The following is a 14,396-nucleotide window of genomic DNA, read 5'->3' on the forward strand; positions in this document are numbered from 1 at the left end:
TCCATAGAACACACATATTGAGTCCTCACAAGAAGGTAAAAAACAAAACCTCGAAAAAAATTATCTTTTTGCCTTGTAGCACATTAAGAAGTGCCCAAGAAAACCATAACGATACTTAGATTAACGAAAAAAAAATTTTTTAGTGGTTTACACACTACAATTCTACATGAAGAACACACACTGTGTGTATTGTACACACTACTGTATCTGACTTATATGTAGAGTTTTCAAGTGTACTTTGAAAAAAAGCCTTTGGTGTTTAATGTAAGTATCTTAAATTTATTTTATGGGTTTTTTTAGCACCTCTTAAAGTTCTTTGTGATAAAGAAAATAGTGTTCTTCAGTTTTTTTCCTTTTTCATCTTCTTGTGAGGACTCAAGGTGTGTGTTCTGTTAAACAAAGTACAGGCCGACCTATTTTGCGGGTCCTTTTTCATGACTAGGACAAACACCCACTACAGAACAAAAGAAGAGCCTGTTTCTTTTGGGGAATACAGAGTTGACATGTACATCATCATAATGTTCCCCTTTGGTCTAAGAATTAATAATTATCTTGCCCGAGGATTTTTAGTGAACCTGGAATCCTTTCACATCTTGTCAGTTTCCTGAAACTGTCTTAATTATGTAAGTATGTTATGGCTTTTTGGGGGAGCACCTCTAAATGCGCTTTGAGGTTAAAAAAATTCTTTTGGAGCTTTTGCTTTTTTACCTTCTAGTGAGGGCTCAAAGTGTGTGTTCTGTGAACCTAGTTAAGGGGACTTATGATGGGGCGCCATTATGCTGGTCTACTTCTAAAGAAATAGTTACTACAGGAAGTGCAGGAGCTGTTTTACAAAAGGTGACCCTGTGTCTCAGACTAAAAATGATAATCATAATTACTATTTTGTTATTATTACTATTACTATTATTATTATTATTATTATTATTATTATTATTATTATAAAAATAATAATCTCTTTATTAACATATACCAAGCAAATTGTAAAAACGCTATTCATTTACAAATTCTAAATAATAGATAAAAGATACATAAAGGAAGAGGAAATAGATATAAATAATAATAAAAGTTCAAAATTCCATAAAATAAAGAATTCCATCATGCAGAGACATCAAGATCATACAATCGAATTACACTAATGACGGCTAAACCAGTGTCCATAAAAACCCTTAAGTATAAAAGCATATAGACACGATAGAGTCAGATATCCGCATAGCGACATTTATTTCACAGTCTAATGATTGCTCTATCTTGCTACGAAACGGCGTTCGCGAACCTCTGACGCATGCATGTACCGATCTTAAGAATTCAAACGAGATCTGTGTCCTGAGCCAAGTGATTACAACATGATAAGGCTCGGTGTCTTTCTGAGCTATCTTATCTGCGAGATGCTTTAAGAACCGCTGACACTCGTTTCCCATTCCGCCATTGGTTCCAAACACTAAAGGCGTAAACGAAGCCATTTCTATATCTAACACCCGCTGCTGGTACTTGCGCTTCTTCTCTTCTTCTTGCTCTTTGAACACTTCCGATGTTGGCTTGCTCTGGTAACATTTGGAGTTGACGCGCGTAACTCTAACATCAAAAAATGCCGTAACTCCTCTCGCCCAGAAACCTCCCGCTTTGATGTCCAACCTTGCCTCAGAACTTGTAACAGCGCTCCTCAAATTAAATCGCTCGTTGTCCAGGGATTGAAGGCGTGGTTCGATTTCGACATTATTGCAGATCTTGTCGATGAATGTCGTTAACAAGTTCCGTACACCGTCCTGTCTCTGCGCTACAAGTTTGTTTGTGTCTAAAGTGTTGGAACCACTTATCATGAGTTGTATCGGTGTCACAGTCATCGGTACTCATATTACAGGGTAACAACTTACCTGACCAATTACCATGGTTGAACAGGCCCTTGTCAATTAGGCTTATTGCTTGTTATAGCCCTCATAGCAATACAACCGTTTTTACTTAAATAGGGTGCTAAACTTCGCTCTTTCTCTCTTTGTTCAATTATTAATTTTCCTATAGATACACCAGTACGTATCGAGAGATTAGTCGTTGAAAAGTTTGGAATGACAAAGCGATTGGAGGAAGAAGCTTCCCTGGTCAAAATGGAGATGGCCCACTTCATAAAATTCTACATGGAGGTTGCTATGCCTCAGCTTCAGAGGATTGCAGATGAGTTGAAGGACAGCCTCGACAGTTAGCCAGTTTGATTCAAATGAATTCAATGTTTTACATTCATGTTGAGTAGCATTGTCTTTGAATGAAATATATATTTCCAACTGCTTTTCTTCTTTTTTTCTCCCAGTTTTTCAAGATCCTCCCCGTGAATTTGACGTTGAGATGCCGCTCGAGCCTGGTGAAGAGTCTGTGCAGTCAGAAAGTGTATGCTAAGAATTGCAAAACCTTTTAGCACTTGTCTAGTCTCTAGCTGGAAATCATTTTGGCTAATAAAGATTTTTTTTTTTACTCTTTTACGTTTAGATGGAGATAGCCAGGTAAACAACTGAGTCTCAGAACACAAGAGTAATTGAAGGAAAGTTGGCGTGTGTCAAAAATGGAATCGCGTTCTGTAAACTTCAACTGGTCAGTGCAGCAACCTCATTCAAAGCCGCTCTGTCAGGTATCAGCTTCGAGGAATCCCTTGATATCCAAGATGGTGAAAACGAAGAGGAAGATGATGATGATGTCGAGGACGATGTCGATAATGGAGCAATTTCTGATGACGAACGTGTAGACATCGATCAGCCCACCGCAGGGGAGGATCTTGAAGTCACTGGGGAAAATCTGCCGCATAGCAACCTGATAGAATGGAAATTTCCTGTAGAGATTAGCCAATCAACACTCGACGGGCGTAATGGTAGCTATGCTTGCAGTGTCATTGCGCTCATCTTTGCTCATGAAGTATACTGTCAGCGCCTTGACCTGCAATCAGTGCCTCTGTTATCTCCGCTGTGGGTTGTGCTTATGTGTTCTGCGATCAGAATTGGCAACCGGTTTTACGATAGTTGTCGCCATAGCTTGCCACAGCGTTTCCTGTCAGCAACGGAGGCTGCTATCATTGTAGAGCGAAGTGTCAGTGCTTCTGTTGACCTCCCTTTGCCGGTAAGCGTTTTTGATGAACATGCGCCCACAACTTTGTTGTTCCAGTTACGAAAGTTGTGTACCCGTAACCACGGCCATGCTGCCTTGCTAATAGCTAACGAGAAGACGGTCCTCTTTATGCCCATCGAAAACTGCTCTATTGTCTTGGTGGATACTCATCGACATGGCCTCCATGGTGCCGAAGTGTTATTGGGGCAGCAGGAGAGCTTAGACCAATTTGTGCATGCCAGCCAGACCGTGCTAGGTTTGCAGAATGACACCTACGCCAATCTTTCCTTTATTACCTTTTAAGTGTAAACCTGCGTTAGATAGGTCCAAGCTTGGGACAGTAGTCATCCTCCAGCCCTGTTCTCAAAGTCACTTCCAACACTTCTTACTGGTTTTCATACCCAGCCTTCTCCCGGGCGACGTGCATTGTTAGTTATGCCAATCAACCAAAACATCCTATCTGGCATGCTCTATCCCATCGACAATCATATGACTGTGCAGCTTTGTTAACTGTGATGTTTGACTGTCGGGGAAGCAACTGGGATGTTGCTTCCTTTGCTCGTCAACACTTGTAATGTTATTGTTTTTGTCATGTGTTAATATTTGCTTTCTGTGTCGCCTTCACCGGTTGTACACACTGTTTAGTAACTATTCGTAATGTTTTTGTTTGTATCCGTTTCGTAAGATTGCTAGCGCTTGGTGTCCTTTGTTGGTCTACTGTGCGATGATTTTTGTTTCCGTTTTGCGTGCCTTTGTGGCACAATGTTTGCAGATTTTTTTATTAAAGGGGTGGGGTTCGACTCCCCAGCGCAATTGGCGCCCGATGTCCCCCTGTTTGTGTGCGGACCCTTCTCTCTGGTATTGCACTTCTTCGCCATTAGATGTTATGTCCTACAGCCATTGCACTTACCCTACTAGGGGGCTGCTCGTCCGCCTTAAACACAATAACATATATTAATAAGTACACGGTAAGAATTGTAATAGTCTATTCAACTTTCCAGGTATTTACCATATTTCCTGCAATTAAGAGTGAAAACCTCGCTTCGGATTGGTCTAGAGAAGTGGGTGATTATAGTACAGACGCACGCACGAATGTCGTCACTGTGGCAGGACGAAGCTATTTTTTCCCGAAAATTTGCTTGTCGTCCGAGACAACAACAAACAAAACGTCTTGGAACAGATCAATGGGATATAGGGCCTTTTGTGTGCTAACAAGCTAGAATGTTTGTCGTCAGACAAAACGGATGAAATCTGTCCCCACGTTTGTCTGTGAGAAAATGCAGGAATAGTCGACGATGAACAACATCACGCGGTCGATTTTTTGGAAGCAGAAATGTGCTAGTAGAATAAAGGTTACTTTGAGAAAGCTGTTTCCAAACTTCTTTGAAGTTTAGTATGCTAATTTGCAACTTCTTCATCCTAAGAAGTTCTTTACAGTTTACAACGTTTGTGAAAGCACTTGGTATGAAGCTCACTTTAGAGAATCTTAGCATTAAGGTATATAACAAATTCATTCCATTCGGGGACCGTGTGTACCGCATAGAAGATGTCAAAATGCGGCAATAATATCAGACACGCTACTCGCCTGAGGTTCATTAGCGTACTTCTTTGTTCTTGCCATATTTTGACGTCTTCTCCACGTTCAGCAATAGGGCGCGCACGGCCAAATGGAATCTATTTGTTAGACCCGACCGTTAAAACTTCAGATCTATCAACACAAATACCTCTTATATAAGAATTCGTCTATTCGACAAATTTCAAAACAAGCAAAATGACTCGTATCACGGATGAACTGATAACAAGTGTCGGTGATTTTGCTCTTGTTTACATTTACAATGTAAATACACGTTGTTATCCTGACTGAGCTTAATTTAACCTGTGCTCGTGTAAAAACTAAACGTTTTCGTTGAATTAAAATGTCATGGAACAGACAGTCTAAATTTAAGAGAAGTGGGATAATTTTACGGAACGGTCGATTTCGGAAATGCGACAAGAAAATACTATTTCGGTCCAATTTCTTATAGCGTAACTCTCCAGAAGCCTACTTTATCCCAAATGAAAGTGACGATTTGTGTTAATCTTGCCGGGGCTTTGTCATCATGGTCTTTCATGGCCCATTTTGCCGATCCAACAAAATTGTACGAATGTAGCCCGCACTTTCGCGTCACTGTCTTTAAAGACATGCCTAACGTATTTTCCAAATTGGTGAAAATTGGCAGATTGATGCAGATCGGTAAACTACCCGGCCTTTCTCATCGTTGCTAACTCCACATTGGCGAAAAGTGGCATTCCAACCCAGACAAAACGTATCATGGTGACTTCCATTTTGCAGATTAGTGCAAATTAATTATGCTAATCTTGCCCGTTCTTTCTCATCATCCCTTCTACGGACATGTTCCCAACTTCAAATTTGTGAAGAGACATTCTGACCCAGACAAAAACTACTTTTCACTCTCCTGCTTGGGTTTTAATCAATGACCATGAAAACTGGAGGAGATGTTAACAGCATAAAGAAGCCTACCATACCTTAGCGACAAGTTGAAAGGTCAAAACCAAAGGTCAGGAGGAAGAAAAATATGCCCCACGACCTTTGCTTTTAACCTTTGACCTTTTTACCCCCTGAGTTAAGTCCACTCGTCAAGGGCAATACGGTCACCAAGTTTCAAGGTCACAAGTGCTAATCTGGAGCTCTCTTTCACATCATCCTCTCTAAGGACATGTTCCCAACTTCAAATTTGTGAAGAGGCATTCTGACCCATATAAAAGGCACTTTTGACTCTCCTGGTTTTGAATTTTAATCAATGACCATGAAAATTGGATGAGACGTTAACAGCATGAAGAAGCCTAACATACGTTAGCAACAAGGTCAAATGTCAAAACCAAAGGTCAGGGGAAAGAAAAATAAAAGCCACGTCCATGGCTTTTGACCTTTGATTGATTTCCTCCTTGACCTAAGTTCAACCGTGAAGGACTATATGGTCACCAAGTTTCAAGGCCAACGGTCAAAAGCAAAGTTCACAGGGACTAAAAACGCATCGTATCTTTTCCTAGAAAAAAACTACTTTTCACTCTCCTGAGCTCGAGTTTTAATCAATGACCATGAAAATTGGAGGAGACGTTAACAGCATAAAGAAGCCTACTATACTTTAGCGACAAGGTGAAAAGTCAAAACTGAAGGTCAGGAGGAAGAAAATATGCCCCATGACCTTTGTTTTTAACCTTTGACCTTTTTACCTCCTGAACTAAGTCCACTTGTCTAAGGGCAATACGGTCACCAAGTTTCAAGGTCACAAGTTAAAAGCAAAGGTCACAAGTGCTAATCTGGCGCTCTCTTTCTCATCATCCTCTCTAAGGACATGTTCCCAACTTCAAATTTGTGAAGAGGCATTCTGACCCATATATAAAAGGCACTTTTGACTCTCCTGGTTTTGAATTTTAATCAATGACCATGAAAATTAGATGAAGAAGCCTAACATACGTTAGCAACAAGGTCAAATGTCAAAACCAAAGGTCAGGGGAAAGAAAAATAAAAGCCACGTCCATGGCTTTTGACCTTTGACTGATTTCCTCCTTGACCTAAGTTCAACCGTGAAGGACTATATGGTCACCAAGTTTCAGGGCCAACGGTCAAAAGCAAAGGTCACAGGGACTAAAAACGCATCGTATCTTTTCCTAGAAAAAAACTACTTTTTACTCTCCTGAGCTCGGGTTTTAATCAATGACCATGAAAATTGGAGGAGATGTTAACAGCATAAAGAAGCCTACTATACTTTAGCGACAAGGTGAAAGGTCAAAACCAAAGGTTAGGAGGAAGAAAAATATGCCATATGACCTTTGCTTTTAACCTTTGACCTTTTTACTTATTGAGCTAAGTCCACTCGTCAAGGGCAATACGGTCACCAAGTTTCAAGGTCACAAGTTAAAAGCAAAGGCCACAAGTGCTAATCTGGCGATCTCTTCCTCATCATCCTCTCTAAGAACATGTTCCCAACTTCAAATTTGTTGAGAGGCATTCTGACCCAGAAAAAAGTCACTTTTGACTCTCCTGGCTTTTGATCTCTGATCACTTCCCCCCTTGACCTAAGTTAAACCGTCAAGGACTACATGGTCACCAAGTTTTAAGGTCAATGGTCAAAAGCAAAGGTCACAAGGACTAAAAAGGCCTTAACAACCCAAATGACTCAATTGACTTGGATGACGTAATTGACAAGGATGATCCAACTGACTTGGATGATCCAACTGACTTTAAGGACACAACTGACTCAATTGACTTGGATGATCCAACTGAGTTGGATGATCCAATTGACTTGGATGACCCAAACGAACTCTTTGTTAATTTTAGCAATCGCATTTCGAACGTCGCCGTTCATTAACGGTTTGTACTTTGGACGGATAGACACAGTCTTCTAACAGATGTTTTTTATCAACAGTTTTGCGAATCGCTGAAACAAGGCCCGGTAAGCAGCGTGAACATCATTACAGTCGTCTATAGGCATCTCTACCAGTCACAACTCTGTAGAGTAGGATTGGCGCAGTGTCAGAGCACTCGCCTTCCACCAATCGCCAATGGCCTGATCGCGGGTTAGATTTTTCCCCGAGTACTCCGGTTTTCCCCTCTCATCAAAAACTAACATTTGATTTGAGTTGAATTGCTTTGATTTAATAAGGAGATACCCTCGATAGGGATACCCTCCGGCATATCCTGTTGATGGTATTGATGTTTACATTGATCAGAACGAATAAAGACAAAAAAGTATGATTATTAATGCCTTGACCTTTGATTCGACAAATCCCAAACCTGTGCGTTTAACAATCCCTCTCTATAAGAGAAGCTCCAATTTTGGCAAAAATAAAACAATGATTGTACAAAAAGAGCGCAAAGTTGGTAATAATTGAGTCCAGTAACTTACTACCAGTTTCCGTAACTCGAGGTGGTTCAGATAATGATTATTACTACAAATATGACAGAAGTTGCTACTCTCTCTTCTTTACTCTTCTCTACTCTCTCTTGACCTCTTTTCCAAAATAGTACTTGCACAAAGTGAAACTTTTCTGTTCCTGTACAAAGCCCTCGCTAATTAACATATTTCAATATGTTAAAAGATTGTTTAAGTTAACACAAACATATTAAGTAAAACCATCGAACAGCTTCTCTAAGAATCCTTTTGTATATTCCTTCTTCCCTGTGTTATTGCATTTATAGTATGCTTTGAGGGAAACCTGATTCATTTGAATGTCGCCTTAACTCACTCCTTTTGGTGTCCTTTATACATGTAATCAGGCGAGAGCCCTAAAGGCGGATAGCGGGAGTCGCACAAATGTGGGCAGCCAGATAAAAAGTACAAAATGCGAGCAGGAGTAATCGAAAAAGAGGGTGGGAGTCAGGAACATGGCAAATAGAAAAGAAGACTCTACATATAGGACTGAGGTAAGGTGAAAAAGAACTAAGTCGAAGTTCAGACATCTGTAAGCACAATAGAGCACAATAACGATTCTTCTTCTTCTTCTTCTTCTTCTTCTTCTTCTTCTTCTTCTTCTTCTTCTTCTTATTATTATTATTATTATTATTATTATTATTATTATTATTATTATTATTATTATTATTATTATTATGTGTTGGCGAGGGACCCTATAATATTTAGTGCATGAAGCGTGATATCTGCGTATAATGCATGAACGTTTCAGCGATAGAAAAGGGCAGGGAATTTATGAGACAAATAAAACCAGGGCCACCTAGTTGTTCATTTCGCTAACATATCTGATCAAAAAGGCTTTTTGACTCAGAAAGTTGGGTGAAATGGTGACCAAAATGTACAAATATTTTGTTTTATCATTCGTAAGCTCCCCACTGGTCTGGCTACACTAGTCATAATTTCTTGCGCAAAGGGATCAATCGTGATTATCACAATGTTGTCCAAATTATTCATTTAAGAGGTGATACCTTGCAAAGAAGAGACGAGTGCATTTCGATCGAATCCTGCGATAGAGAAAAGAAAGACAACAACAGATTTTACAGTAAAAAATTGGCGGGAAATTTGACACAAAAAATTTGACGGTAAATAATGGCCCAAGAACACAAAATTCTGCCACACGATGGCGTAATTAAAATGTAACATTCATGTGATTTAATATCAATGTAGGTGATGAAGCCTTTCTGTAAACGGCGCTAACTAGTAAGTGCGTTTCGATACTGAACGCAGGTAATTTTTGGCCGGGAGATATAGCGGCCTAATTCAGTGCAGTTCCAGAGTCCCCACATGTTCTGAACACAAAATTGTCTCGCGCAATGCTGTTTTCTATTATTGGACAAATGACAACATAGCCCCCTAGTCGTTCGTTGCAGTAAAATATCTGTTTAGAATAGCTTTCAGCTCCAAAAGTCTTGTTTTACAAATTGTGATGAAAAGCGCTGCTAGACTTTTCTCGCTTGAAGTGTCACCTCAAACTCTCGCCGTGAGTAAGCTTAGGATCCGGATTATAAACACCGGGAAGCGGGTACATGACTTGTTACCCCTGTGTGCTTACGAAACGCGAAGTGCTTAAAATCTCGCAAAAAAAAATTGGGAGCTGTACATGTGCAGGTATGAACATTCGCACAGTAGCTGGATCTAAAATGTTTGATTTTCTCCCTGCTTAAATCTGGTGATGCTAGGCCGGTCACTTCATCGCAGGAGATCGCTTTTCGATGCTAGTTTGATGGTGGTTCTTGTAAAGGTTTTTGAAACGATTTGTTAGTCTCAAACGTTTATTCCCTGCAGAACAATATTGTTGCTGCATTCGTATTCTCGAAGTCAATTTAACTCGAGCGCCGTTTTATAATCTCGAATAACTGATACTAGTTTCATACTCTAAACAATAAATTATGTTTCGCCAAAGAAATGTCTAGTATTATCTGTAAAACACGTCCTAAACGAACCGTCGTGTTCTTCTGAGTTAATAACGAAAATTTCTTTTCACGTCATTTTGATCAAGGTTTACATATTGTTCTCGCAGCTTAATTACTTTTAGAAGGAAGAGTGAACCATTGGTTAATTTTGCTTCGCTGATAAGGAAAACAATGCAAGCCAAAACAGCCACATGTGAAGGAAAAGGTGGTAAAGGGCTGAAAATGCTTCCATTAGCTAAATAGGTTGACTCAACGTTCACTGGCGGTTTGTTTTTGGCTGACGGCTCAGTTTGTTCCGTTTGACTTTAATGTTATCTTGTGTGTCCGTGAGCCAATGTTGTGAAAACATGCTACGGACTTAAGAGGACCAACGCAACCGCCAGCCGGTGAACTTTCAAAGATAAGAAAGATTAAAGGACAATTTTTTTTTGTTTGTATAGTACGGTCCCCACTTCTCCGATTCTGGAGCAATGGAAAATTAACTGAAGGGGACCAAAGGTGATTGAAACTTGTTCAAAGATAAGAAAGATGAAAGGACTTTTTTTATCTGAGACATTGCAATGAATTTATCAATGGATTTACTAAGATAATGCTTTATTCGAGTCCCCATGCATATAAATACCTGTTCCATTAATGTAGATAAGATCTGAACCAAGTGCAAAATGTTACTTCGTGACAGTGAATTATCTCTACTGCCAAGTATTTTGGCTAGAATTTTTTTGTTGTCGGTTCGGTGACGCATTACATGTACCACACAGCAGAGCAGTTCACGAGGAACGCTGAGCTAGGCTATACGGGTAAGCTATAAATCCTTATGTTCCTAAGGACCCTTAGTTGTTAATTCTCTGCGCTACGTTGTCCTGTTGAATACGTTTTGGGAGATTTAGAGCCTACTGTTAAATAAGGTCCCCACAAGGGTCTGAACACAAAACTTTTTCACGCAGTGTAATGAACTGATTGCTGTGATTATTATGGTGAATTTATGCTGTGAAGTGAAACTAAGGAGCCTTTTATGAAAACAGATCGCTATGTTATAGGCTGAAGTGTTCATAATTTACCTAGTCGTTAGTTTAGGCGAACAATTTGACTCAGAAATTCGGATAAAACTGTGACGAAAAACCGGATTTGTATTTTCTCGACATCCACCAGTGCGTATAACACAATGTCACAATGAACAAGTCGCCGACAGAAAACTGAAGGAAATTTATCTTTCAAAAAAAAATGATAATAAAACCAGGGCCACCTAATTGCTCGTTTCTGTAAAGTATCTGATCGAAAAGCCTTTTTCGACTCGGAAAATCGGGTGAAATGCATGGTGACCAAAATGTGCAGCTGTTCTGTTTCACTAGTGGTCTGGCTACACTCTGCAAAATTTCTAGGGCAAATGTAGCAATTGCGATTATCACAAAGTCTGACCAAATAATAGCTTTAATAGATGAAGCATTGCTATAAGGGACGAGTCCATTTCGATCGAATCCTGTGACAGATAGACTGCGTTAACTTCGACAGTAACAAATTTTGCTCACGATATCACGTAACAAATGTAAATGATGTCATTCTAAAATATGAATGTCTAGTGAGTGCGTTTTGATCGAATGTAGGTACTTTTTTTGGGGGCCTACTTGTTACTAGATGGTCCCCACATGGTCTGGACATACCGGTAACATTTTCTGTCGCGCTGTGTAACGGATTGTTATTATTATCATCATGATGAATTTATATAACAAAGTGAACTAACTATCCAACCTTTTCAGAAAAGTGATCGTTATTTGAGAATTTTTTTTAGTGCAGAATTTACCTATCGGTTAGTTTGGGTAAAAATCGACTTACAAATTCAGTCGAAGCTCTGACATGTGTTCGGGATGGTCCCCATAAAATTTACTGCAATGAAGCGTGATCTCTGCGTATAATGCATAAAAACTTCAGCGATAGAAAACGACCGGGAATTTATGAGAAAATAAAACCAGGGCCACCTAGTTGTTTATTTCGGTAACATATCTGATCACATAGGCTTTTTGACTCAGAAAGTTGGGTGAAATGGTGACCAAAATGTACAAATGTTTTGTCCGGAGCCCATTACCATTGTACTCCCCACTGGTCTGGCTACACTTGGCAGAATTTCTTGCGTAAAGGGATCAGTCGTGATTATCACAATGTTGTCCAAATTATTCATTTAAGAGGAGATACCTTGCTAAGAAGAGACGAGTGCATTTCGATCGAATCCTGCGATAGAGAGAAGAAAGACAACAACAAAAATTGGCGGGAAATTTGACACAAAAAAGTTAACGGTAAATATTGGCCCAAGAACAGAAAATTCTGCCACATGATGGCGTAGTTAAAATGTAACATTCATGTGATTTAATATCAATGTAGGTGATGAAGCCTTGCTGTAAAGGGCGCTGACTAGTAAGTGCAGTGTAGTTCCAGAGTCCCTACATGTTCTGAACACAAAATTTCCCACGCAATGCTGTTTTCCAGTATTGTTGGACAAAATAATGACAACAGGGCCACCTAGTCGTTCGTTGCAGTAAAATATCTGTTTAGAATAGCTTTCGGCTCAAAGAGTATTGTTTTACAAATTGGGATGAAAAACGCTGCTAGACTTTTCTCGCGTGAAGTGTCACCTTAAACTCTCGCCATCAGTGACAGCTTGGGATCGAAATTATAAACACCGGAAAGCGGGTACAAGACTTGTGACCCCCTTTTGACCCCTGTGTGCTTACGAAATGCGAAGTGTTTAAAATTTCGCAAAAGTTCGGGAGCTGTACTTGTGTAGGTATGAACATTCGCAAAGTAGCCGGATCTGAAATGTTTGTTTTTCTCCCTGCTGAAATCTGGTTTATAGGTTAGCTTTAAGAGATGAAGCTTTGCTAAAAGGAACGACTGACAACGAGTGCATTTCGATCGTATCCTGTGACGGATAGACTGCGATAACTCAGTTCGACAGTAACATATTTTGCTCACGATATCACGTAACAAATGTAAATGATGTGATTTTAAAATATGAATGTCTTGTAAGTGCGTTTCGATCGAATGCAAGTAATTTTTTTTGGGCCTACTTGTTACTAGATGGTCCCCACATGGTAAGGACTTACCGGTAACATTTTTTGTCGCGCTGTGTAACTGATTGTTGATATCATCCGGTCATGATGAATTTATGTGACAAAATCAACCAACTATCCAACCTTTTCAGAAAACTGATCGTTATTTAAGAATAATCTTTTAGTGCAGAATTTACCTAGCGGTTAGTTTCGTTGAAAAATCGACTTACAAATTCAGTCGAAGTTCTGACATGTGTTTGCGAGGGTCCCCATAATATTTAGTGCATGAAGCGTGATGTCTGCGTATAACCCTTGAACGCTTCAACGATAGAAAAGGGCAGGGAATTTATGAGAAAAATAAAACCAGGGCCACCTAGTTGTTCATTTCGCTAACATGTCTGATCGAAAAGGCTTTTTGACTCAGAAAGTTGGGTGAAATGGTGACCAAAATGTACAAATGTTTTGTCAGGAGCCCATTACCATTGTACTCCCCACTGGTCTGGCTACACTTGGCAGAATTTCTTGCGCAAAGGGATCAATCGTGATTATCACAATGTTGTCCAAATTATTCATTTAAGAGGTGATACCTTGCTAAGAAGAGACGAGTGCATTTCGATCGAATCCTGCCATAGAGAGAAGAAAGACAACAACAGATTTTACAGTAAAAAATTGGCGGGAAATTTGACACAAAAAATTTAACGGTAAATAATAGCCCAAGAACAGAAAATTCTGCCACATGATGGCGTAGTTAAAATGTAACATTCATGTGATTTAATATCAATTTAGGTGATGAAGCCTTGCTGTAAAGGGCGCTGACTAGTAAGTGCGTTTCGATACTGAATGCAGTTAATTTTTGGCCGGGAGATTATAGCGACCTAATTCAGTGTAGTTCCAGAGTCCCCACATGTTCTGAACACAAAATTTCCCGCGCAATGCTGTTTTCCAGTATTGTTGGACAAAATAATGACAACAGGGCCACCTAGTCGTTCGTTGCAGTAAAATATCTGTTTAGAATAGCTTTCGGCTCAAAGAGTATTGTTTTACAAATTGGGATGAAAAACGCTGCTAGACTTTTCTCGCGTGAAGTGTCACCTTAAACTCTCGCCATCAGTGACAGCTTGGGATCGAAATTATAAACACCGGAAAGCGGGTACAAGACTTGTGACCCCCTTTTGACCCCTGTGTGCTTACGAAATGCGAAGTGTTTAAAATTTCGCAAAAGTTCGGGAGTTGTACTTGCGTAGGTATGAACATTCGCAAAGTAGCCGGATCTGAAATGTTTGTTTTTCTCCCTGCTGAAATCTGGTTTATAGGTTAGCTTTAAGAGATGAAGCTTTGCTAAAAGGAACGACTGACAACGAGTGCATTTCGATCGTATCCTGTGA

At 39.8% G+C, this 14,396-nt stretch overlaps 2 protein-coding genes across 2 annotated transcripts in view; one reads left to right on the plus strand and one right to left on the minus strand.

Annotated features, from left to right (window-relative positions):
- The window catches only part of LOC146464328 (uncharacterized), an 89,921-nt gene that overhangs the window by 29,343 nt on the left and 46,182 nt on the right, over nt 1-14,396 (plus strand). The gene's annotated exons all lie outside the window — the stretch shown is intronic.
- LOC146464329 (uncharacterized) lies at nt 1,166-2,372 on the minus strand. Its single transcript, XM_085129949.1, has one exon. It carries the CDS (start codon nt 1,839-1,841, stop codon nt 1,167-1,169), a length of 675 nt encoding a protein of 224 aa, XP_084986075.1. The 5' UTR covers nt 1,842-2,372; the 3' UTR covers nt 1,166.

The sequence above is a fragment of the Pavona decussata genome, unplaced genomic scaffold, assembly GCF_977016875.1.
Source record: "Pavona decussata unplaced genomic scaffold, jaPavDecu1.1 SCAFFOLD_165, whole genome shotgun sequence".
NCBI classification, from domain to species: Eukaryota; Metazoa; Cnidaria; class Anthozoa; order Scleractinia; family Agariciidae; genus Pavona; species Pavona decussata.

What these genes read in the sequence shown, in the direction of transcription:
- LOC146464329 (XM_085129949.1), bottom strand. Translation starts at nt 1,841, where the DNA reads ATGACTGTGACACCGATACAACTCATGATAAGTGGTTCCAACACTTTA.